Source organism: Carcharodon carcharias, chromosome 31 (assembly GCF_017639515.1).
Source record: "Carcharodon carcharias isolate sCarCar2 chromosome 31, sCarCar2.pri, whole genome shotgun sequence".
In the NCBI taxonomy this organism is placed as follows: Eukaryota; Metazoa; Chordata; class Chondrichthyes; order Lamniformes; family Lamnidae; genus Carcharodon; species Carcharodon carcharias.
This window is the reverse complement of record NC_054497.1, coordinates 19,742,032-19,765,401: the sequence shown is the minus strand read 5'-3', so window position 1 is coordinate 19,765,401 and position 23,370 is coordinate 19,742,032. Positions and strand designations below refer to the sequence as shown.

The following is a 23,370-nucleotide window of genomic DNA, read 5'->3' as shown; positions in this document are numbered from 1 at the left end:
CCCTATACTCTAGCCTAGATTCTGCAGAACCCAAACTCACCATTTTCATACTATTTCCAAAATCCCTCCCCTTCCTTAGACCGTGCCTACATTGCAGTCCTGCAGTGCCATACCTGAAGTCATTTCGCCAACGAACAGAGGGTTTTCTTGCTTTATAAGTTCCTGGTATGTGTGTGTTTTCCTTGACTCAGCCGCTCAGTGCACTAGGAAGAAGAAGACCTAATCAGTATGATGCGGAGCATGGAGATGAATTCAGGCTTCAGCCTATTAAATCAACCAAAGGAATCAAACTACCAGCCTCAGTTGAGTCAAACAAATTTCTAGAAAAATTACGAATCTCTGTGTAGACAATATACCAATCACCGCATCAAATTAAACTCCTGGCACATCATGGAATGGCTGTCAGGTTAGAGTTCACTATACCTGAAATGAAAAGGGACAGAGCTGTTACCAGGGTTACTCACAGGCCTGTCTCCATCATACATCCACGTTCTGTCAAAGGATCAGCCTCCATGTTAACTCTTTCAGCACTGGAGCAGGTCACACTTCCACTGGAGCGTAGAATAGTGAACTGAAAGTTGCAAATGCTGCTCTGTTCAGACATTTTATAATTCTACTCAATAGAATTGGAAAAAATTAACCTGGTTTCACAAGTGTGAAAACTGCGAATACCCTGCAGTCTGTCCTCAGTGGGCTAACTGTGCAGTGATTTATAACTGTGAAGGCACTTTTCTTTTTTTATTTCAGTGATATACTGATTCAAGAATAGCGCCCAAGACCAATCGTATCAAGCATAAAACACAAGTCTTATAACCGTTCAATCTATACAAATCCCAATGACCTTTACTTCATGCTATCAGTGGTCACCAGGCATCATCCCAGCATAAATCCTAGATGATAGAAACGCATGCAAGTTACAAAACATAAACAGGCCATTCAGTTCAACCATCCTCCATGCAAACAAATACTTCCAATCTGTTCCCATATCCCTTCAACCACTTATCCTTCAGCCACCTAATCCAAATCAATATTGAATATTTGTTCACAATAGCTTCTGTCTCAGCCACCAACTCTACGAGTGAATTCCACAGCCTCACCCCTCCATGAAAAAGATTCACGTCATCTGTATTCGCTTCTATTTAATCTTGTTTCAGTGCTCTCTCACTCAAAACTCCTGGCTCTGTTTCATAGAATCATGGTATAGTACAGCACAGAAGTAGGCTATTCAGCCCAGCGAGTCTGCACCAGCCTTTTCCAAGCGCTATCCAGTTTATTTACACTCACCTGCTCTTTCCCCATTACCCTCCTTCAGGTATTTATCCAATTCCCCCTTGAAGGCTACGCTATCCACCACCCTATCAGACAGTGCATTCTAAATCTTAACCACTTGTTGCATTAAAAGAAAACTTTTCTCTATGTTGCCTCTGGTTCTTTTGCCAATTACCTTACAGCTTGTCAGCCATTGAAAACAGTTTCTCCTTATTTATTCTTTCTAAACCCTTCATGATTTTAAACCCCCTGCTCTAAGGAGAACAGCTTCAGCATCTACAGTCTACCCGGGTAACTGTAACCCCTCATCCCTAAAACCATTCTTGTAAATCGTCTCCGTGTCTTCTTCAAAGCTTTCACCTCCTTTCTAAAGCAGGCTCAGAATTAGACATTATATTCCAGCTGGGGCTGAATTAGTGTATTATATTGGTTTAGCTTTTGCCTTTATTTATAAAGCCCTGGATCCTATAACTTTATCAACTGCTTTGCTAACACATCCTGCTGCCTCCAAAGATTCTGCACAAACATCCCCAGTCTCTCTCTTCTTGCACCCACTGTAAAATTAGCTTGTATTGTCTCTCCTTGTTTCTTCCTACCAAAATGCATCACCTCACAATTTTCTGTGTTGAATTTCACTGCCACCTGTCCGCCCATTCCTCCAGCCCATCTGTCTTCTTGAAGTCTGTTATCTTCCTTACTGCTTATTACACTTCCAAGTTTTGCATCATCTGCAAATTTCACGTCCAAGTCATTAATGAAATTAAAAACAGCAGGGACCCAAGCACTGAACTACGGGGAAGACAGAAAGCACGCATTTTTCTATCCCTTAGCCAATTTTGTATTCATGCTGCTACTGCCACTTTTGTGCCATGGGCTTCAATCTTGCTTAAAAGCCTAATATGTGGTACTTTATCAAAAGCCTTTTGAAACTCCACATACATAACATCAATTACACTTCCCTCAGCCACACTCTTATCTCATTCAAAACATACACTGTCCTTTCCAGCTCAAGAACAGAGGCAGAGTAAGGGAGTATTAAAGCTTAGTTTAGATATAGAAAATTCACTTCAAAACCTTTGACTTATGCCTTAATGGCTGTAACTGATCGCAGCATTCAAAGTGCAGCCTGACCAGAATATTACACAGCTTTAACAAAAGGGTCTCACCCTTGCTCTCTATAATTTGCCAACATGGCTCAGCACAACCAAAACTTCATCTTGTATTCTGTCGGCAGATGCTGCCTGGCTGTTTCCACCATTTTCTGTCTCAGGTATTTGACGTGAGCTGTATTTCACTTTTTGCTCAGTATTGTGCCCTTTGTAGCATCACGAGATGCTGTTAAAAGCCCATTTTTAAAAAATATTTTTTCTTTTGCTTACGCAGTCTAAACAATTGCAAACTTTCCCATTTTTTAAAAGTTAAATCACCCAAGTCAAACTGTAGAAGCAATGCAAAACACCAAGGATGAACAGGTACCTCTGGTCAGTGGCATTTCTCCAGATCAAATGACAGAAAATACTTTGGACGATTTATTCCTGTCATTTTAATATCATTTCAACATACCTACCCACCTATGAACAGATGAAGTGAGGGACACCCATCACTTCCAGCAGAAAATCTAATGGGTGACAATGGCAGGAAGTGAATGCTAGTTCTCATTTACTGCCATTCACTTCAGAACAGAACATCCTAGGCTGTTCCCACTCCAATATCCTCCACTCATAGGGCAGGATTTTCCGGTGCAGTCCATCGTGGGAATCTTCGCAGACGGGACAGGAAATTTGACGGAGCAGGAAAAGATCCATTGGCTTTGGGTGAGAATTTCCCTCCCCATAGTAATAGAGAATGGATACAGCACAGGAAGAGGCCATTTGGCCCATCCATGCTGGCTCTCAGGGCAACTCAGCTTATCCCACTCCCCTGTCTTTTCCTTGTAATCCTGCAAATCTTTTCCTGTTTCTTTTCACCAACCACTTTATATCAGTGTCCTCTAGTTCTCGACCCTTCTGCCCATGGCAAGTTTCTCGCTATCTACACCCCTCAGAATTTTGAGCATCTCTATCAACTCTCTTCTCAACCTTTACCCCTCTTAAGGAGAACACCACCAGCTTCTCCAATCTATCCACATAACTGAAGGTCCTCATCCCTGGAACCATTCTCGTAAATCTTTTCTGCACCCTCTCCAATGCCTTCATATCCTTCCTAAAGTGTAGTGCCCAGAATTAGACACAATATCTTTATTAAGGGTTCATCGTAAATTTGTTGATTTTGTATTCTAAGCCTTTATTAACAAAGCACAAGATCCCGTATGCCTTTTTAGCTACTTTCTCAAGCCGCCCTACCACCTTCAATGATTTATCTGCATATGCCCCCCCCACCAGGTCCTTTTCCTTTTGTACCCCCTTCAGAATTGTATCCTTTCATCATTTTTCAGACAAAAATGTGTCATCCACACCTTTCTGCATTAAATTTCATCTGCCTCGCATCCAGCCATTCCACCCACCCATATGTTTGTAAAGAATATCACTATCCTCCTCACAGCTCACAACACTTCCAAGTTTCATGTCATCCGCAAATCTTCAAATTGTGCCCTGTACACTGAAGTCTAAGTCATCTATATAGATCATAAAAAGCAGCGGCCCTAATGCCAACCCCTGGGGGGAACGCCACTATATACTTTCCTCCAGTCCGTAAAGCAACCGTTCACCACTACCTTTCTCCTGTTACTCAGCCAACTTCGCATCCATGTTGTCACTATCCCTTTTATTCCACGGGCTTCAACTTTTCTGATAAGCCTTTTGGAAGTCCACGTACACCTCATCAATTGCATTACTCTCATCAATCCTCTGCTACCTCGTCAAAAAACTCAATCAAATTAGTTAAACAAGATTTTTTCCTTAACAAATCTGTGCTGTCTTTCCTTAATTTATCCACATTTGTCCATGTGACCGTTAATCTTGTTCCGAATTATCGTTTCTAAAAGCTTTCCCATCACTGAGTCTAAACTGACCGCCAGTAGTTGCTGGGTTTATCCTTACGCCCTATTTTGAACAAAGGTGTAATATTTGCAATTCTCCAGTCCTCTGGCACCATCCCTGAATCGAAGGAGGACTGGAAGCTTATAGACAGTGCCTCCACAATTTTCACATGGTATCCTCAGATACATCTGATCCGGTCCTAGTGACTTATCAACTTTAAGTACAATCAGCCTTTCTATTACCTCCTCTATCACTTTTTAACCCATCCAGTGTCCCAACTACCTCCTCTTTCACCATGAGTTGGGAAGCATCTTCTTCCTTATTAAAGACTGATACAAAATACTAATTTAATACCTCAACCGTGCCCTCTGCCTCCAGGTGTAAATCCCCTTTTTGGTCCCTAATCAGCCCTGTTCTTCCTTTTGCCACTCTTTTACTATTTATATGACTATAAGAGACTTTTAGATTCCCTTTTATGTTAGCTGCCAGTCTCGTCTCATACTGTTAATTTGCTTCTCTTATTTATTTTTACACTTCCCCTCTGAACTTACTATGTTCAGCCTGGTTCTCACTTGTATCATCAACCTAACATCTGAAGCATCTGGCTTCATCTTACTCACCATCTCTTTCGTCATCCAGGGAGCTGAAGCTCTGTGTGTCCTACCTTTTGCATTTGTGGGGATGTACCTCGGCTGCAGGTGAACCATCTCCTCTTTAAGAGCAGCCCATTGTTCCAGAGGAATTCGTCCAATAACTGATTTATACTCTCACTGTCTATAAGTGCAGAGTATACTGAAAAAGCAGCCTCCTCAGGTATGAGAAACACAGAACTGATGTCTCCTGTTAAGCATTACAGGCCTAACCACAATCTGCAGTCACGTATAGTCTATTTTTAGACACAATTTTGTGATTCAGCTGTATAAGGCTGGTGAATCACCAGAAAATTCTGATAACTTAAAGGTGCACTATCTTTTTTTAGAAACTTTTACATTGTGTCTAGACACAATCAGAAAGAAACTCATCAGCCTTTGTCCTTGGGCTGAAATAATTGACAAACATTTTCTCACAAAAGTGCCCTACAGTAACACAGCAACACCATGCCCCACACACCCCCCACCCCAAATGGACATACACTAGCTTGGAGGCGAAGTTCACCACTCCAGCAATCATGTTGATCAGTTTGTCACTGGATTAGATCAAACTTCAATTGTGTATCCGAAACTCAGCAAGTCAGTACTGTACTCCATAGACCAGCCCACATCAAGCCAACCATCCCCAAGGAGCAGCTGTAACTCCTGTGACCAAATGGCAGCATTAACAACATACCCTGAGGCACACTTCCAAAGCCAACTCAATACCTCTGTAGCACTCACGGCAGAATATGGAAGCATGAAGTGCTTTTCAAATTCCTCACCATTTTACCTTGCAGCACAATGATTCATCTTCTCAATTCCATGGTTCCGTGTGAATGCTGGTTTAGAGGAGCAGGTATAGGAAACTGAACAATGGGCTCACATAGGGATCTGTCCTGGCCTGCTCATTATTCAATATTTACACAAGTGATCAGCCCAAAACAGAATCTTATGCGTGCACGCTGATGACATTCCACTGGCCGCACAAAACAAGAATTTGTTGGTCACCGTGTAGACCCTGACCAGTGGCTTAAAGAGGTCAAAGGCTGACTTCCGCTGTTGGCAACGTCTGCCAAATCCACAAAGAACTACAACTTTGGCATCTCACGGTAGGACTCATCAAGCAAACGGAACCCTGAAAGTCTCATTGTGGCACAGCTAAACCATGCTAAAAACAATCATAGGACAGCACAGCAAAGAAGGGGGCCATCTGACCCATCAAGTCTGCAGGGCTCCTTCAAAATGCATTCCAGTTGGTCCCACTACCCAGCTGGTTTGCCATATCTCCCCAATCGATCACAACCTCTCGTAGAGGCAGCATCCCTACATCTTCGGGAAGAAACTGAACAGTAGGATAAACCTGATCCAAAAACTTCCAGATCCACATGGGGAGCAGATGCTCAGGCCTCTACATTGCATCATTCATTCTGTATTCGCTTTACTCTGCAGCCGAGTCCTGCTCTCCTGTGTGACGGTTAAGTCCGTATGTCAGGTCCATTGATGTAAAGCTGAATTCTACTATGTAATTCGTCACAGGTATGCTTTTACCAACAGCAACACTCTATCTACCTATGCTTGCAAACAGTACCATGCACACCTGTGTCGCAAATTTGCAGCCTCCACCAGAACACAACTGCTACAGCAGTAAAGATCCAGAGCAACCTCAACATACCACCAGCCTTTCGTAAATCAATAAGGCCATTTTCGGTCATCAACAAAGCCCTTCAGTGATTTCCCCTTGGCCTTGATGACTTAGAAGAACTGCAAAATACCAAATAGATTCCTTATAGAGGACCCCACAGTACAACATGATGGGTTAAATTTTCCTTGCAAACAGCTACCTCAGGACTGGTGTGGCAGATGCTACCACCTTTTCTACAGAGGGAAGATTGTGGCTCCGAATCAGACTCTGGAGCATCAAACATGGCATGCAGAAGAAATTCCTAATAAGATATCCACACTATTACACCAGAAACTTTGGCCTGGATATCTGCCTTAGATATTGATATCTGGTTTGTTTTTTGCTGCCTCCATATGGATATGGCAGCATTGTGGTAATGGTACTGAACTGGTAATCCAGAGATACAAGATCAAATCCCACCAGGGAAAGTAGGAATTCAGTTAATTAGATAAAGTCTGCACTAAAAAGTTAGTCCCAGTAATGGTGACCACAAAGCAATCAGCTTGTTGCAAAGAAAAACCCATCTGGTTCACTCATGGGTTTAAGGGAATGAAACGTGATGCCTTTACCCACAGCCCTTCATGTGAATCTAGACTCTCAACAATCTGCTCGACTCCGAAATGGCCTAGCAAGCCACATAGCCTAACTGCTATAAAAATGCCGAATAATAAAACTGGACAAACCACCCAGCATCGACCTAGGCACCAGACACAACAAAGGCACAGCCTGTCCAGCTGACTCTGCAAAGTCCTCCTTACTGATATCTAGAGATATGTGCCAAAATTCAGAGAGCTGTCCCACAGACTAGTCAAGCAACAGCCTGACGTAGTTATATTCACAGAATCACACTTTTCAACAAACATCCCACAGCTCACCATCCCTGGGTACATCCTGCCCCACCACAGGATAAACCCACCAGAGGTGACAGCACAGTAATATGCAGTAGCCTTACAGCATCAGTTCCTAAAGGTAGCACAGTAATTGGTAAAGAGGCGTGCAGGGGACTATCAGCACACAAGGAGCAGTCTCTCTAAGATGTGGAGTCACATGGCAGATCTTAAAGGAATTGAACCACACCGTGCAACAAACAGGCCGTGCGCAGCGATGGGATATTAGAGAAAACATTGCCTGGGAGTCCTCAACATTGGCCCTGAACCCCATGAAGTCTCATGGAATCAGGTCAAAGTTGGGCATGGAAGCCTCCTTCTGATTATCACCTAGCACCCTCCCTCAGCTGATGAATCGGTACTCTTCCACGTTAATCACTTGAAAGAAGCATTGAAAGTGCACAGAACATACTCTGGGTGGGGGACTTCAACATCCATCACCAAGAGTGGCTCAGTAGCATCACTACTAACCGAACCAGCAGAGTTCTCAGGGACATAGCGGCCAGTCTGGTCCTGCGGTAGGTGGTGAGGGAACCAACAAGAGGGAAAACCTACTTGACCTCACACTCATCAATCTTTCTGTTGCAGATGCATCTGTCCATGCCAGTAACAGTAGGAGTAACCACTGCATGGTTCGTATAGTGACAAAGTCGCGTCTTCACACCAAGGACACCATCCATCATGTTGTTCAGCGCTACCATCGTGCTAAATGAAATAGATTCAGAACAGATCTAGCAGCTCAAAACTGAACATCCACAAGCACTGTGGGCCATTAATAGTAACAGAATTGTATTCAACCATAATCTGTAACCACATGGCCTGGCGTATCCTCCACTGTACCATCACCATTAAGCAGGGCGACCAACCCTGGTTTAATGAATAGTGTAGGAGAACATGTCAGGTGCAGCACCAGGCAAATCCAAACATAAGGAGCCAACCTGGCAAAGCTGCAACACAGATTAGATGCTTGCTAAACAGGAGCAGCTTGCTATAGAAAGAGCTAAGCGATACCACAACCAACGGAAGAGATCAAAGTTCTACAGTCCTGCCACATCCAATCGTGAATGGTAATGCATAATTAAACAATTAATGGAAGTAGGAAGCTTCGTGAACACCCCTAGCCTTGGTGATAGTGGAACCTAATACAAAGAATATGGCCAAAGTGTTTGCAAACATCTTCGGCCAGATGTGTAGGGCGGGTGACACATCTCAGCTTCCTCCCGAGATCCCAATATCACAAATGTCAGCCAATTCAATTCACTCCACATGACACCAAGAAATAGGAGCATGCACAGAATACAGCAAAGGCTACATGACCTGACAACATTGGAGGTAAAATGCTGAATCCTTGTACTCCAGAACCAACTGAGCCCTTAGGCAAGCTTTTCCAGTTTGGCTACAACACTGACGTCTATCTACCTGACAATATGGAAAATTGCATAGGTATGTTCAGGCCACAAAAAGGCAGGACAAATCCAATCTAGTCAATCATTGTCCCTTCAATCTACTCTCAATCATCAGCAAAGTCATGGAAGATGGCGACAGTGCTATCAAGTGGCACCTACTCAGCTATAACCCGCTCACCGATGCTCAGGTGGGTTCCACCAGGGCCACTTGGCTTCAGAGCTCATTAAAGTCTTGGTGTCCAAAGCTGAATTCCAGGGGAGTAGTGAGAAAGACTATTCTTGACATCATGCTAGTATTTAGCAGAGTGTGGCGTTAAGAAGCCCTAGCAAAATTCAAGTTAATGGGAAACAGGGGGGATATTCTACCTGGATGGAGTCATACCTAGCACAAAGGAAGATGGTTGTGGTTGTTGGAAGTCAATTATCTCAGCCCCAGTGTTCTTGGCCCAACCAACTTCAGCTTCTGCATCAATGAACTTCCCTTTATTACAAGGTCTGAAGTGGGGATGTTTTGCTGATGATTGCAGTGTTCAGATTAATTTGCAACTTCTCAGATAATGAAGCATTTTGTAGCCACACATGCACCAAGACCTGGTGACATTCAGGTTTAGCAAGCTAAGAGTCAAACGAATGTACGAATTGGGAGGAGTTAGCTATACAGCCCCTCAAGATTGCTTTGCCTTTCAACCGGCGGAGTTGTATTCGGCTCTGTGGGACTGGATCGGCCCAGACCTGCTAGAAGTGTACGAGAGTATGCTCCTGGCCGGCAGTATGTCAGAATCCATGAGGAAAGGCATCATCACCCTCATCTACAAGCACAAGGGGGAAAGGGAGGAGATTAGAAATTGGCGACCCATTTCACTGTTGAATGTGGACTATAAGATTCTGTCCAAGGTCATCGCCAATCGGGTCAAATCCGCTCTGGAATTGGTGGTCCACCCTGAACAGACCTGCACTGTGCCAAGCAGGAAGATCTCTGACAGCCTCGCGCTGCTCAGGGATACGAATGCCTATGTACAGGACACGGGTATGGATACCTGCCTCATCAGCCTGGATCAGGAGAAGGCCTTTGACAGAATATCGCACACCTACATGGTGGATGTGCTCTCCAAAATGGGGTTTGGGGAGGGAATTCGCAATTGGATCCAACTGCTCTACACTAACATCAGTAGCGCAGTCTCTATCAATGGGTGAGAATCAGATGGCTTTCCTATTAAATCTGGAGTCAGGCAGGGCTGCCCTCTCTCACCTGTTCTTTTCACGTGTTGCATAGAACCCTTTGCTGAGTCCACCAGGAAGGATCCGGGCATAAGAGGAGTGACAATCCCAGGCAGTAGAGGCACTCAGGTCAAAGCCTCCCTGTACATGGACGATGTCGCCGTCTTCTGCTCGGATCCGCTGTTGGTACGCAGACTGATCCACATCTGCGACCAGTTCGAACTGGCCTCGGGAGCCAAGGTAAATCGTGGGAAGAACGAGGCCATGTTCTTTGGGAACTGGGCTGACCGATCCTTTGTCCCCTTCACTGTCAGGGCTGACGGCCTGAAGGTGCTGGGGATATGGTTCGGAGGGACCAGGGCACGCGTTAGAAACTGGAAGGAGTGAGTGTCTATGGTGAAAAGGAAACTGGGCATGTGGGAGCGACGCTCCCTCTCCATTGCGGGTAAGAACCTGGTCATCAGGTGTGAGGCACTCTCGCTGTTGCTATACGTGGCGCAGGTCTGGCCCATTCCACACTCCTGCGTGGTGGTGATCACCCGAGCCATCTTCCGCTTTATCTGGAGGTCGAAAATGGATGTGTCCGCAGGGACACGATGTACAAGCCTCTAGATAAAGGGGGAAAAAACGTGCCCAACATCGCCCTCATACTGATGGCCACCTTTGTGTGCAGCTGCATCAAGCGGTGCGTAGACCCTCAGTATACAAACACCAAGTGTCACTACATGCTGAGGTTCTACCTGTTCCCGGTGTTGTGAAGGATGGGTCTGGCCACGCTGCCGTGGAACGCTCCAAGTAGTTGGACCGTGCCGTACCACCTGTCCCTCGTGGGAAAATTTATGCAGAGAAACACCTTTGACCACAAGTCCATCAGGCAGTGGTCGGCACGTAACGTCTTAAAGGCCCTGAGGGAAAAGGAGAGGGTGGATCCTGTGGGATGTTTCCCTGAGCAGACTGACAAAGTCATTTGGCAGAATGCCTCATCGCCAGAACTTTCCAACAAGCACCAAGACTTAGCTTGGCTGGTGGTGAGAAAGGCCCTCCCTGTAAGATCCTTCCTACATGCCAGGAGTCTCACCCCCTCTGCACGTTGCCCTCGAGGTGGCTGTGGTGGGGAAGAGGCCATTGTTCACCTCCTTGTAGATTGTGTCTTTGCGAAGAAGGTCTGGCGAGAGATGCAGTGGTTTCTGTCGAGGTTCATCCCGAGCAGTTCTGTGACACAGGACTCTGTGCTCTACAGGCTGTTCCCAGGGACACACACTGAGACAAACATCAACTGCAGCTGGAGGATCATCAACTTGGTGAAAGACGCTCTTTGGTCTGCCCAAAACTTGTTGGTTTTCCAGCGCAAAGAGTTGTCCCCGACCGAGTGTTGCAGACTGGCACATTCCAAGGTCCAAGACTACGTGCTGAGGGACGCACTAAAGCTTGGGACAGCCGTCGCAAAGGCGCAATGGGGAAGGGTCGCTGCCTAAGACCTTTCTGCCACAGTGCACTGAGGGACTGGGAACTGTAAAGAGCCCCTCAGGCTGTACAGCTCAAAATGAATGTCTGCCAATGATTGTAATATTCATTGTTTGTACTGATACACCTTGTGATTCATGTTGTAAAAGTTGAACCTGATTGTATTTTTGTAATGGTGATTTTGAAATGGTTCGAAATGTTTTTAAAGTATATTTTTGCAAAAAAAAAAGCTTTGCCTTTCAACAAGATCATGGCCAATCTGAGATCTGATTGTAACCTCCACTCTACATTCCTGCCTACCATAAACAACCTTTCACCCCCTTGTATATCAAGAATCTATCTAGCTCTGCCTTAAAAATATTCAAAGACTCTGCTTCCACTGCCTTTTGAGGAAGAGTGTTCCAAAGATGTAACTATCACGCCACACAAGTGCCAGACAATGCCCATCTCCAATAAGAGAGAATCTAATCATCTCCCCTCAACATTCAGCAACATCACCATCACCGAATCCCCACTGTCAACATCCTGGGGGTTACCATTGACCAGAAACTGAACTGGACTAGCCATTTAAATACTGTGGCTACAAAAGCAGGTCAGAGGTTGAGAAAGCTGCAGTGAGCAACTCTTCAAAGCCTGTCCACCATCTACAAGGCACAAGTCAAGAGTGTGATGGAATACTCTCCACTTAACTGGATGAATGTGGCTCCAACAATGCTCAAGAAGCTTGACACCATTCATGACTAAGCAGTCTGCTTGATCAGCACCCTGTCCACAACATAAACACCGACTCCCTCCAACAACAGCTCACTGTGGCAGCAGTGTGCATCATCTACAAGGTATACTGCAGCAACTCACCAAGGCTTCTTCGACAGCACCTTCCAAATCCGTGACCCCTATCAACCAGAAGGGCAAGGACAGCAGACATGGGAACAGCACTGCCTGCAAGTTCCCCTCCAAGTCACACATCATCCTGATTTGGAAATACAATACTGTTCCTTCACTGTCGCTGGGTCACAATCCTGGAACCTACTCCATATGGACAGCAGTGGCTCAAGAAGGCAGCTCACCATCATTTCCTCAAGGGTAATTAGGGATGGGCAATAAATTCTGGCCTTACCTGAGATGCCCACATCCCATGAACAAATAATAAAAGCAAGGAAATTGCTGTTCTAGATGCGCATATCTCATCCAAAGGTAGGTTAGGCCCAAGTTCCTACTTCTTCAAAAAAAATTTGTTGTAACAAAACACCAACAGCTGATGAAAAATTGACCAAGCTTCCTCCACTATATTGCAGTTTATTCTGTGGTAGTGCAAGTGGATTGCGAGATGTGAGCTGTGATGGGTGGACAGGCGTTTCCTGTTTTAATCACTCTAGGTGCCTTCAAGGCTAGACCCATTTGTTCAGTCACTGCGCAAGTTTAATATCTCGCTGAAAACAAAGGTTTCACTGCAGAAACAAACTACTGTAGATATCAGAAATCTGAAATTAAAACAGAAGATGCAGGAAATATTCAGCAGGTCAGGCAGCAGCTGTGGAGAGAGAAACAGGGTTGACTTTTCAGGTTAAACTGTCAAAGGTCATTGACCTGAAACATTACAGAGGTTTCAATGTTCTCTATCTTCAAGGTTGAGGAGCCAGCAAAAAAAGAAAAAGGCAGAGTTTACCACATCTTCCCGTTCTTATAACCAAGTCTGGAATCCATTCACCACCAAAAACAATCATAAAACTCTCATGTTCAGCTCTGAGCTTGCTGGTGATGAAGGTACAATCAGGTTGAGCAGTGTCAATTTACTTTGTTCTGGACAAGGGCAGGCAGCACAGAAAAGGGGCTGGTGGTGGAAAGAGTGTCTGACCACTGGGTTTGTGGGTGGGGGGGTGGGGGGGGGTGTTGAGGTGGTGGAGCAGGTGATGCCTCACTAGGATGAGGATGGAGGAAGGGGGTTGGGGCAGAGGAAGGGGTGTCTCACCAGGGTGTGGATAGGGAGGAGAAAGTGGTGGGGGAAGGGGAAAAAAGTGTCTCATCGTGATGTGGATTGGGGGTGTCTCACCATGAAGGGGGTGGGGAGAGGGAAAGGGGGGTTTGGGGAGAGGGAAGAGTGTCTTACCGCGGTGAGGATTAGAGGGGAGTAGTTTGTCTTACCGCGATGGGGTTGTGGGGGGTGTGGTGGGGTGAAGTTCCTCATCGTGATGGGGATGAAGAGTTGTTGGGGGCTGGAGGGGGGCGGGAGCGGGTGTGTGTGTGTGTGTGTGTGTGTGTGTGTGTGTGTGTGTGTGTGTGTGTGTGTGTGTGTGTGTGTGTGTGTGTCTTACCACGATAGGGATCAGGAAGGTGGTTTGTCTCACTGCGATGGGGTTGTGGAGGGTGTGGTGGGGTGAAATGCCTCACTACAATGGGGATGGAGGGGTGTTGGGGGGGGGGGGGGGGAGTGTCTCACTACAACAGGTATGGGGGTGTATCTCACACCATGATGGAATGGAGGGGCATTGGAGGAGCATTGGGGGAGGGGGTGCGGGGGAGTGTCTCACTACAACAGGTATGGGGGTGTGCCTCACACCACGATGGAGATGGAGGGGCATGGGGAGGGCAATTCTCATTGCTACAAGTATGGGTGGGGGGGGAGGGAAGGTGTTTCAATGCAATGGGCATGGTTTGGGCGGGGGGGGGGGGAGTGGACATCTCACCTGTGCAGGGATGGGGAAATGTCTTGTAGGGAAAAACAAATGCCAATTACCACATTTCCCTGACAGACACGCATCATTTCCTTCCCTTGGAGATCTTTCAGTATACCAGTAATGTGCCAAAAGGTGATGGAACTTGTTTTACACTTAAAACAAACTTTTGTTTCTTCCTTATTTTCCTCACACAGATGCAGGTCCCATGATGGTTCCCAGTGGCAAAGCTGCTCAAGCAAGAAGTAGGATCAGGATACAACAGGGTGACCCGGGGGCGACTCGCACTTGCAAAGATATCAACACCAATTACAGCCTGCACCCCTGGTAAGATCTGCAAATTCTACTTAGATCAGGAAATCCTAGCTCAGTATAACATTTACCTCACTGACACTGACTCACCTTTTAAGACCACAAAACATCAAAACAGCTTAACACCAAAGAAAGCAAGACTGAGAATTAAACTTAAGCTAGCTTTCTGACCCAGCACTGATTGCGAGCAGAGCTGTACAATCAGCAAGTTACAGTCCTCAGCTGTCTGGGGATAGTGTGCGAAATGATCAGGGCCCACTGATCAAATAGTCTTTTTATTCAAGCATTGGAGTATTTATTACATGCTTCCAAATTCGGGTCACTTCATTGTCAGAGATCTAAAGAGTCATACGGACTCGAAACGTTAACTCTGTCTTTCTCTCCACTGATGCTGTCAGACCTGAGTTTTTCCAGCAGTTTTTGTTTTTGTTTCAGATTTCCAGTATCTGCAGTATTTTGCCTTACATTTCATTCTGTCCTTCAACTACTCTTTTCATGCAATTCACAAGTTTGAGAACGACAATTCTAGCCAACATCCTGCTCTCAGGAATGTTGCAAGAATGAAGAATATCTCTATCTACAATCTCCGATTGGGTGCAGATCTGGGCCCATGACCTCCCCGACTCTCTGGAGGTGGAACACAGATCACCATCCGGGATCTCTCCATGAAAAGATGGGCAAGGGTATGCATCTGTGATCCATGCGAGGTCAAGTTGTTGGAGGTGAAACGGGAAACCGATTGCGGTAATTGGAGCCCAGAAAAGTTCAGGGAAAAAACTACCATGGGCTCTGAGATCCAGAGGCAAGAAAAACCAGGGGGTTTTGTACAGATGGAGCAGGAATGATTAGTGGTAGCTAGAGAAGTGGGAATGTGTTCACAACTCACCCAAGGGAGTTCCGAAGGGCAGGTAGCAGAGATGGTTAAAGATTTTATATGCAAAGGGAAAATATATCTACATGTACAGAGAAGAGCAGGAAAGGATGTCAATATTTTCAGGGATACTAGGGCTAGCTAGTCCTTAATATTATGAGATAGTGCTACCTGTTGTCCAGAAGGGTTATTACAGGACAAAATATGAATTAAAGAAATCCATGGTGAAGTTAAGCCTATTTCAGGTAAATTTAAAAAGTGTTCTGAAAACAAGAGAGTTGATTGTTGGGGTAATAGAGAAATTGCCCATTGCAGGGGCTCAGTTTATTCTAAGGAATAATATAGATGGGTCACAGATATTGACTATGCCTACTGTAGTAGAGCAGCCTGTTGAGACACAAGCAATAGTGGTTTTACAGAAACAGCATCCTGGATTGTTTCCAGATTGTGTGGTAATGAGATCACAAACTCTCAAGTTTAAACAGGAAGAGGAGGAATCTAAAAGACGGGGGAGGATAGTGAAATTCGATTGGCTGGATCATTCTTGAAAAGATTACTCAAGAGGAGAATATTAAAGAGAATGACGTTGAGGTGTTTCGTTCAGTGCAGTTAGTGGACTTACAGCAGAAGGATTCAGATTTGAAGAAATAACAGACAGCTTATTCTGAAACAGAAGCAGAATACATTCCAGAATGTTATTACATTAAGAGCAATGTGTTATGAGGAAATGGAGACCACGTCATGTTCTGGCAGATGAAACGTGGGCAGTAGTGCACCAAGTAGTGATACCATCTGGGTACTGGAATGAAATTTTGAGAGTGGCTCATGAAATTCCAATGGCTGGACCTTTGGGAATTAGGAAAACTCAAGCTAAGATACAAAGACATTTCTACATAAAGATGTAGTCAAATTCTGTCAAACATGTCACACATGTCAGGTGATAGGAAAACCTCAGGCAGTGATTAAGCCTGCACCTTTAATTCCAATTCCAGCATTTAAGGAACCTTCTAAAAGGTTGTGTTGACAACGTTGATTGTGTAGGACCCCTCCCATAGACTAAAAGTGGAAATCAGTACTTACTGACAATCATGGATGTATCTACGAGATTGCCAGAAGCAATACGTTTAAGGAAAATTACAACAAAGTTGATTGTAGAGGAGTTAACCAAATTCTTTACAAGGTGTGCATTAACAAAAGAAATACAGTCGGATTAGGGATCGAATTTCATGTCACAGCTATTTAAGAAAGTAATGAACAGCCTAGGAATAAAGCATTTTAGGTCATCAGCCTACCACCCTGAATCACAAGGTGTGTCAGGAAGGTGGCATCAGACTTTAAAGACTATGATTAGAGCATATGGTCAAGACTATCCACATGATTGGGATCAAGGGATTCCATTCTTGTTTGCTATTAAAAACGCCCCTAATGAGTCAACAGGGTTCAGTCTTTTCAGGTTAATTTATGGTCATGAAGAAAGGGTATCACTCAAATTGATTCAGGAGAAATTAGTGAATCAAAGTTCTGAAACAAATCTCCTGGATTATGTGATGAAATTCAGACGCAGATTAAGTAAGTATGTGAACTAGCTAGAAAACATTGAAAGATATTTCAACAAGTGATGCAGGCAAAGGCAGGCAAGAGGGCAAAGGCTCGTAGTTTTGTGGCTGGGGTCAAAGTGTTAGTTTTGTTGTTAGTGTCAGGCTAACCGTTGAAGGCAAGGTTTAGTGGACTTTAACAGATTGAAACAAGACTGAGTGAAGTAACTACATAGCAAGTAACCCAGATAGAAGGAAGAGACAGCGAGTGTGCCATGTAAATATACTCAAAAAAATACTTTGACAGAGAGAATAGACAGTTGGTGATGCTGGTAGTTGCAAGTAGGGAAATGGGGGTAGGAATTAAGGATTCTGGAATAGATCTTCCTCTGATTAAATTGGACAATGAGCAAGTGCTTAAGAATCTAGCTATAATATTGGATTACCTTCCAGAAAAGTGTCAGAGTGATTTAAAAAAGCTATTGCAGTCACACAAAGCAATTTGTGAAAATAAACCAGGTAAAACAGATTTAGCTATACATGATGTTAATGTGGGGAATTCGGAGTCAATAAGTCAAAACCAATATAACTTAAATCCAGAAAAATTAGCTCAAGCTTGGAAAGAAATTGAATTTATGCTTCAAAATAACTTCATGGAGCCCAGTCACAGTAATTGGAGTTCACCCATTGTAACGGTGCCGAAACCAGATGGATCACAAAGACTTTGTATTGATTACCGAAAAGTGAAAGCAGTAACAAAAGCAGTTTCATATTCTATTCCACAATTGGAGGATTATATCAAGAAAGTGGGACCATCAATGTTTATCACAAAAATTAACCTGCTGCGAGGATATTGGCAAGTACCCTTATCGGAAAGGCCAAAAGAGATATCAGCTTTCGTGACACCGGATGGTCTATATCAATGTAAAGTAATGCCCTTTGGTATGAAAAATGCACCAGCGACATTTCAGAGACTAACAAAGTAACTGAGGGACTGAGCAATTGTGCTGTTTATACTGATGACAATAGTATTCAGTCAAACGTGGGAGGAACATTTACAGCACTTAAAGGAACCTTTTTATCGACTGCAGGAAGCCAATTTGTGTGTGAATTTGGCTACACGTGAATTTGCAAAAGCACAAGTTACATATTTAGGCCACACTGTTGCACGTGGTCAAGTGGCCCCATGTGATGCAAAAGTAAAAGCTATTGTGGAATTCCCAGCGAAACAGTAAGTTTTCAGATTTCTAAGCACGAGTGGATTTTGTCGGAAATTTGTGCCAAATTTCAGCAGTGTAGTTGCTCCACAGACTGGATTATTAAAAAAAACAGAAAATTCCTTTGGACACAGGAGTGTCAGAATGCATTTGACAGCTTGAAAGCTGTAATAACAGCTACACCTGTTTTATCAGCACCTGGTTATACAAAGCAATTTAAGTTGGCTATTGATGCCAGTGATATTGATGTTGGTGTTGGTGCCATATTGCTACAAAATAATGAACTAGGACTTGAGAAGCCAGTAGGATATTTCTCAAGGATGTTGAATGTATGCCAGAAGAAATATTCAACCATAGAGAAAGAGGCTTTTAAGTTTGGTGTTAGCTTTGCAGCGTTTTGAAGTATATGTTGCAAACAATCTTTCAGAGAGTTATATATGCTGACCACAATCCTTTGAAGTTTCTGGAAGTTTCGGAACAGCAAGTCAAGACTAATTCTGTGGAGTTTATTATTGCAACCGTTCAGTTTGCAAATTGTACATGTGGCTGGATGAGAAAATTTGATTTTTAAAATCCCAGAAGTGTTACTGGACCTGCTGAAATTGGTCCGTCATATTCTTGATTTCAGAATACAAAAAAAAAATGGTTGTGGCCCGTAAGCCAAGTTTCCCTCTGGGATTTGGCAATTAACACCGGCTGTGGGCATAACAAATGCTACTACAATTATACAGGGCTTTAATGAAACCACGGTGAGTATGTATATAGCCTTGATCCCTTTATCCAAGGAAGGATAGGGGAAGTTTTAGAAAGGTTGACCGACCAGATTGAGTCCTGGGAGGAGAGGATTGTGTTGAGGAGAAAGAGTGAGTAGAATGGGCCTATACACTCTGGAACCTACAAAAATGAGAAGTGATTTCATTGAGTGGTATGAAATTCTTAGAGGGCTTGATGGAAAGATGCTGTTGCAGGGTAGACAAAGATATTAAATTTGTCCGAGACACTGTGATAGATAGGCAAGATGGATTGTGAAATGGACACAGTCTCTAGAGGTCTGCACATTCAGTGGCTCAAAGCCTCCGGAAATCTACACGTTAATTAGAAATGGTTGGCAGCAAAAGGGGTGAACCTTTCCAAGACATGTGCTACTCAAGTTGTTTCCCTTGGCAGGAGAGTTGAGCGCAGTCACAGTCCCAAAGTGAGTGGTTGACCATTTCGTACTGCGACAAGCCTGTTGATCAGGCTGGATTCCAGGCATGCATCCTGTTTACTCCTCCTCTGCTTCCCCGGGTTTGGAAATCCTGCCCGTTAATATTAGGGTCTAAACTTTTCATATTATTGGGATGTTTTAAAAGCAATTTTCTCACTTACCATAAAGGGCCAAAAATTGAGTGCCGAGTTAGGCTAAAAATTGCAAGAGGGCCTTACTGCATTCTTTTCCTGCAGAATATGCGCAATAGAAATACAACATCACACTCTCATGTGTAGATGTGTGGAGGGTGGACAAGCGCAAGATAGGGTTCAGCAGTGTATGATCTGACATAGCCAGGTTTAACAGGTTGTTCAACCGTGTCATTGCTACTGAACCTACTTGGGTCCCCTGACAAAATTCAGGTGCACATACATAGTTTCACTGGACAACTCGGGAAAGGGAAGCTCAGCAGATTAGTATGCGTCAACACACAGTGAAAGTGAACAAGCTTTGTGTGTAAAGGCTCCTGTACTTGCCATCTTGTGACTAGAAGTTTGCTATTAATATTGAAGTGCATGTGTGGCAAGGGGATTAAGCCATCTGGCCTTCTCACTATGGGAGTCAGTGTTAGGAACCAAGACCTAAGGCAAGTATCAGGAAGCAACTGAATAACCCTCAGGTTAGAGGCAGAAGTAGCTGCAGTCACACTGAAGTGGAGTGCAGGGTGGGGCAGGCAGTTATTCTTTATGAAATTACGATATCGTACACATTCGCCAGCTGGCAAATCCAAACTAACACAAAGATACAGTGACACGTCACAAATTACACCAGCTGTTTCCCAGTTTTTTGCCCCATTAGGAACGGTTCGAGGGTGCTCATCATTATGTTTGGAAAGATTCAGACAATTATGTCTCTTCATTCTGTGATTTTTGCAGGAAACACAAATTGCTTGAAGGAAGCATTTAAGATTTGTAGGGGAGGCGCCCTGTAAAGTGCCTGCGTGTGTTCCAGAATGGGGATTGAGCTGGAAAGCAGTCCACAGTAACTGAACTGAGCACTAGGAATTTGCTGAGAAGCAAGCTTAAAAATCATACAGGCTCTGAAGCAATGTCGTAAGACAATGGTTGTGGCACGGTGATCAACTATGTTAAGCATCGCCTGGTGTGCCTCAAGCTGGCTCTGAAGCTAACCAAGCCATCAAACTTAAGTTAATCACAACATAAAGGTTCAAGTATTCTTTACTTTACATTCTTTACTCAAGTTACATAGCAATTTGGAAAAATAAGTCCAGTGAATAAATAGCCCTCGAGGGTGACAAAACCCACATAAGTCACTTAGATATGACGATGTTAAATTTGTCCGAGACACTGTAATAGATGGGCAAGGTGCGTTGTAAAATGGGCACAGTCTCTGGAGGTCTGCACTTCAGTGGCTCAAAGCCACCGGAAATCTCCATGTTAATTAGAAATAGTTGGCAGCCAAAGGGGTGAACCTTTCCAAGACATGTGTGACCAACTTCCTCAATTAAATCGAAGAGTAATTTAGTCATAGGAAGCATCAGGCAAGGCACACAAGGGTGGAAAGAGAGAGCAGCTGCTAACAAGAAAGGAGTTAGATCTGATCGGGATGGAGCAGGAAATCCCACAGTGGTACGGGGCGGGCGACCCGGGTGATGGGGTGGGGTGGGGTGACACACCTTGTGAAGGGGAGGGATAAATTACACACCAGGCGATGGGACAGGGGGGCTGAATCAAGCACCTGACAATGGGGGGGCCAGCCCGAACCTGGCGGTGCGGACGGGCAGGCATGTCCTGCACCTACCATTGGGGGTGGGTGGGTGGGGGGCATGTCCCACACCTGGCGAAGGTGCTGGGGGGGTGTTGAGTCCCGCACCTGGCGATGGGGAAGGGGGGGGGGGCAAATCCCGCACCTGGCGATGGGGGGGGGGGGGGGGGGGCAAATCCCGCACCTGGCGATGGGGGGGGGGGGGGGGCAAATCCCGCACCTGGCGATGGGGGGGGGGGGTCAAATCCCGCACCTGGCGATGGGGGGGGGGCAAATCCCGCACCTGGCGATGGGGAAGGGGGGGCGCAAATCCCACACCTGGCGATGGGGAGGGGGGGGGGGGCGCAAATCCCGCACCTGGCGATGGGGAGGGGAAGGGAAGGGAAGGGAGTGGGGGGGTGGTGGGGGGCGCAAATCCCGCACCTGGCGATGGGGGAGAAATCCCGCACCTGTTGATGGGCGGGGAGGGGGGTGGGGCGGAGGCTGCAAGTCTCATCCCTGGCGATGGGGGGAGGGTCGAGGAGGCGGGGACGTGAATCATGCACCTGGTGATGGGGGTCGGGGTCGGGGTCGGGGGGCGTGAATCCGGCACCTGGCGGTGGCGGTGGGGATGGGGGTCGGTGGGGATGGGGGTAGGGGTAGGGGATGGGGGTAGGGGTAGGGGTAGGGGTAGGGGGGGCCTGAATCCCGCACCTGGCCGGGGGGGGGGGGGCGGGGGGGCGGGGGGCGGGGGGGAGGGTGTGAATCCCGCACCTGGCGCTGGCGGTGGGGGTGGGGGTGGGGGTGGGGGTGGGGGGGGCGTGAATCCCGCACCTGGCGATGGGGGTCGGGGGGGGGCGTGAATCCCGCACCTGGCGGTGGGGGTCGGGGCGTGAATCCCGCACCTGGCGGTGGGGGTCGGGGGGGGGGGGCGTGAATCCCGCACCTGGCGATGGGGGTCGGGGGGGGCGTGAATCCCGCACTTGGCGGTGGGGAAGCTCCTGTCCCTTCACCTGTTTCTCTGCGGTATTTCCCGTCTCCATGTCCCTGTCTCCTTGGCCCCCGGCGACGGCGGCTCCCTCTTCTCTCTCCCGGGTTGTCCCGGTTTTCTCGCTCCCAGTTTTTTGCCGGTGAATCGGTTCCCAACACGTCACTGAATCCACCGGAAGCACTTCCTTGGCGCAGCCTCAGTCCCGCGAATCCGCCCTGAACTGGGAACCAATTCCCCGGGAGGAGAACCTAAGGCTGGGGATGGAAATCCACAAACTATGGGGATAAAATCTCAAAGCTTTGAATGAAACCCCATAAACTAGGGATCAAAAGCAATAAACTGGGAATAACCAGCAAACTCTTATCAAGAACACCAAAAACTGGGAGCAACAAACAATAAACTTGCATATAAACATCCAAGAACCAAAACTGGACCAACAGCCCACACAGATTGGAATGAAAAACCAACAAACTGGGGCTAACCCTTTGCAAATGGGGAGTGCAAGCCAACTGGGAATAAACACCAAAAGCTGGGCATTCAAAACCAACGGACTGAAGATGAGCTCCCCACAAACTGGGGATCAACCCCGAAACCTGGGAATTAAAAACCCCCAAGCGGCGTTAGCCACCCACAAACTGGGAATAAACACCAAAAATTCAGGGTATAATCCCCAAAACCAGGAATGCAAAGCAATAAACGGGACGAACACTCATTAAAGAGGGAATAAATACTGACACAAAAACAAAAATACCTGGAGAAACTCAGCAGGTCTGGCAGCATCTGCGGAGAGGAACACAGTTAACGTTTCGAGTCCGTATGATCCTTCAACAGGACTAAGTAAAAATAAAAGAGAGGTGAGATATAAACTGGTTTAAGGGGGGTGGGACAAGTAGAGCTGGATAGAGGGCCAGTGATAGGTAGAGATAACCAAACGATGTCACAGACAAAAGGACAAAGACCTTCAACACCTCATTGTCCTTTTGTCTGTGACATCTTTTGGTTATCTCCACCTATCACTGGCCCTTTATCCAGCTCTACTTGTCCCACCCCCACACTACCCCCCCTCCTCTGCCCGCACCCCCCCACCCCTTAAACCAGTTTATATCTCACTTCTCTTCTATTTTTACTTAGTTCTGTTGAAGGGTCATTCGGACTCGAAACGTTAACTGTGTTCCTCTCCACAGATGAGTTTTTCCAGGTATTTTTGTTTTTGTTTTGGATTTCCAGCATCCGCAGTTTTTTGCTTTTATAATAAATACTAACAAACTGATAATCGTCACCCAG

The 23,370-nt window shown here is 45.7% G+C and overlaps 1 protein-coding gene across 2 annotated transcripts in view; it reads right to left on the bottom strand.

Moving 5' to 3' along the window:
- Positions 1–22,245, bottom strand: part of sgsm3 (small G protein signaling modulator 3) — a 141,656-nt gene extending 119,411 nt beyond the window's left edge. For both annotated transcript variants that reach the window (XM_041178051.1, XM_041178052.1), the window contains exons 1-2: positions 22,109–22,245; positions 114–203 (exon numbers count right to left, since the gene is read on the bottom strand). In XM_041178051.1, the coding sequence (XP_041033985.1) occupies positions 114–123 (10 nt within the window). In that variant the 5' untranslated portion in view covers positions 124–203; positions 22,109–22,245. The remainder of the gene's footprint in view (positions 1–113; positions 204–22,108) is intronic.
- Positions 22,246–23,370: the final 1,125 nt, after the last annotated feature.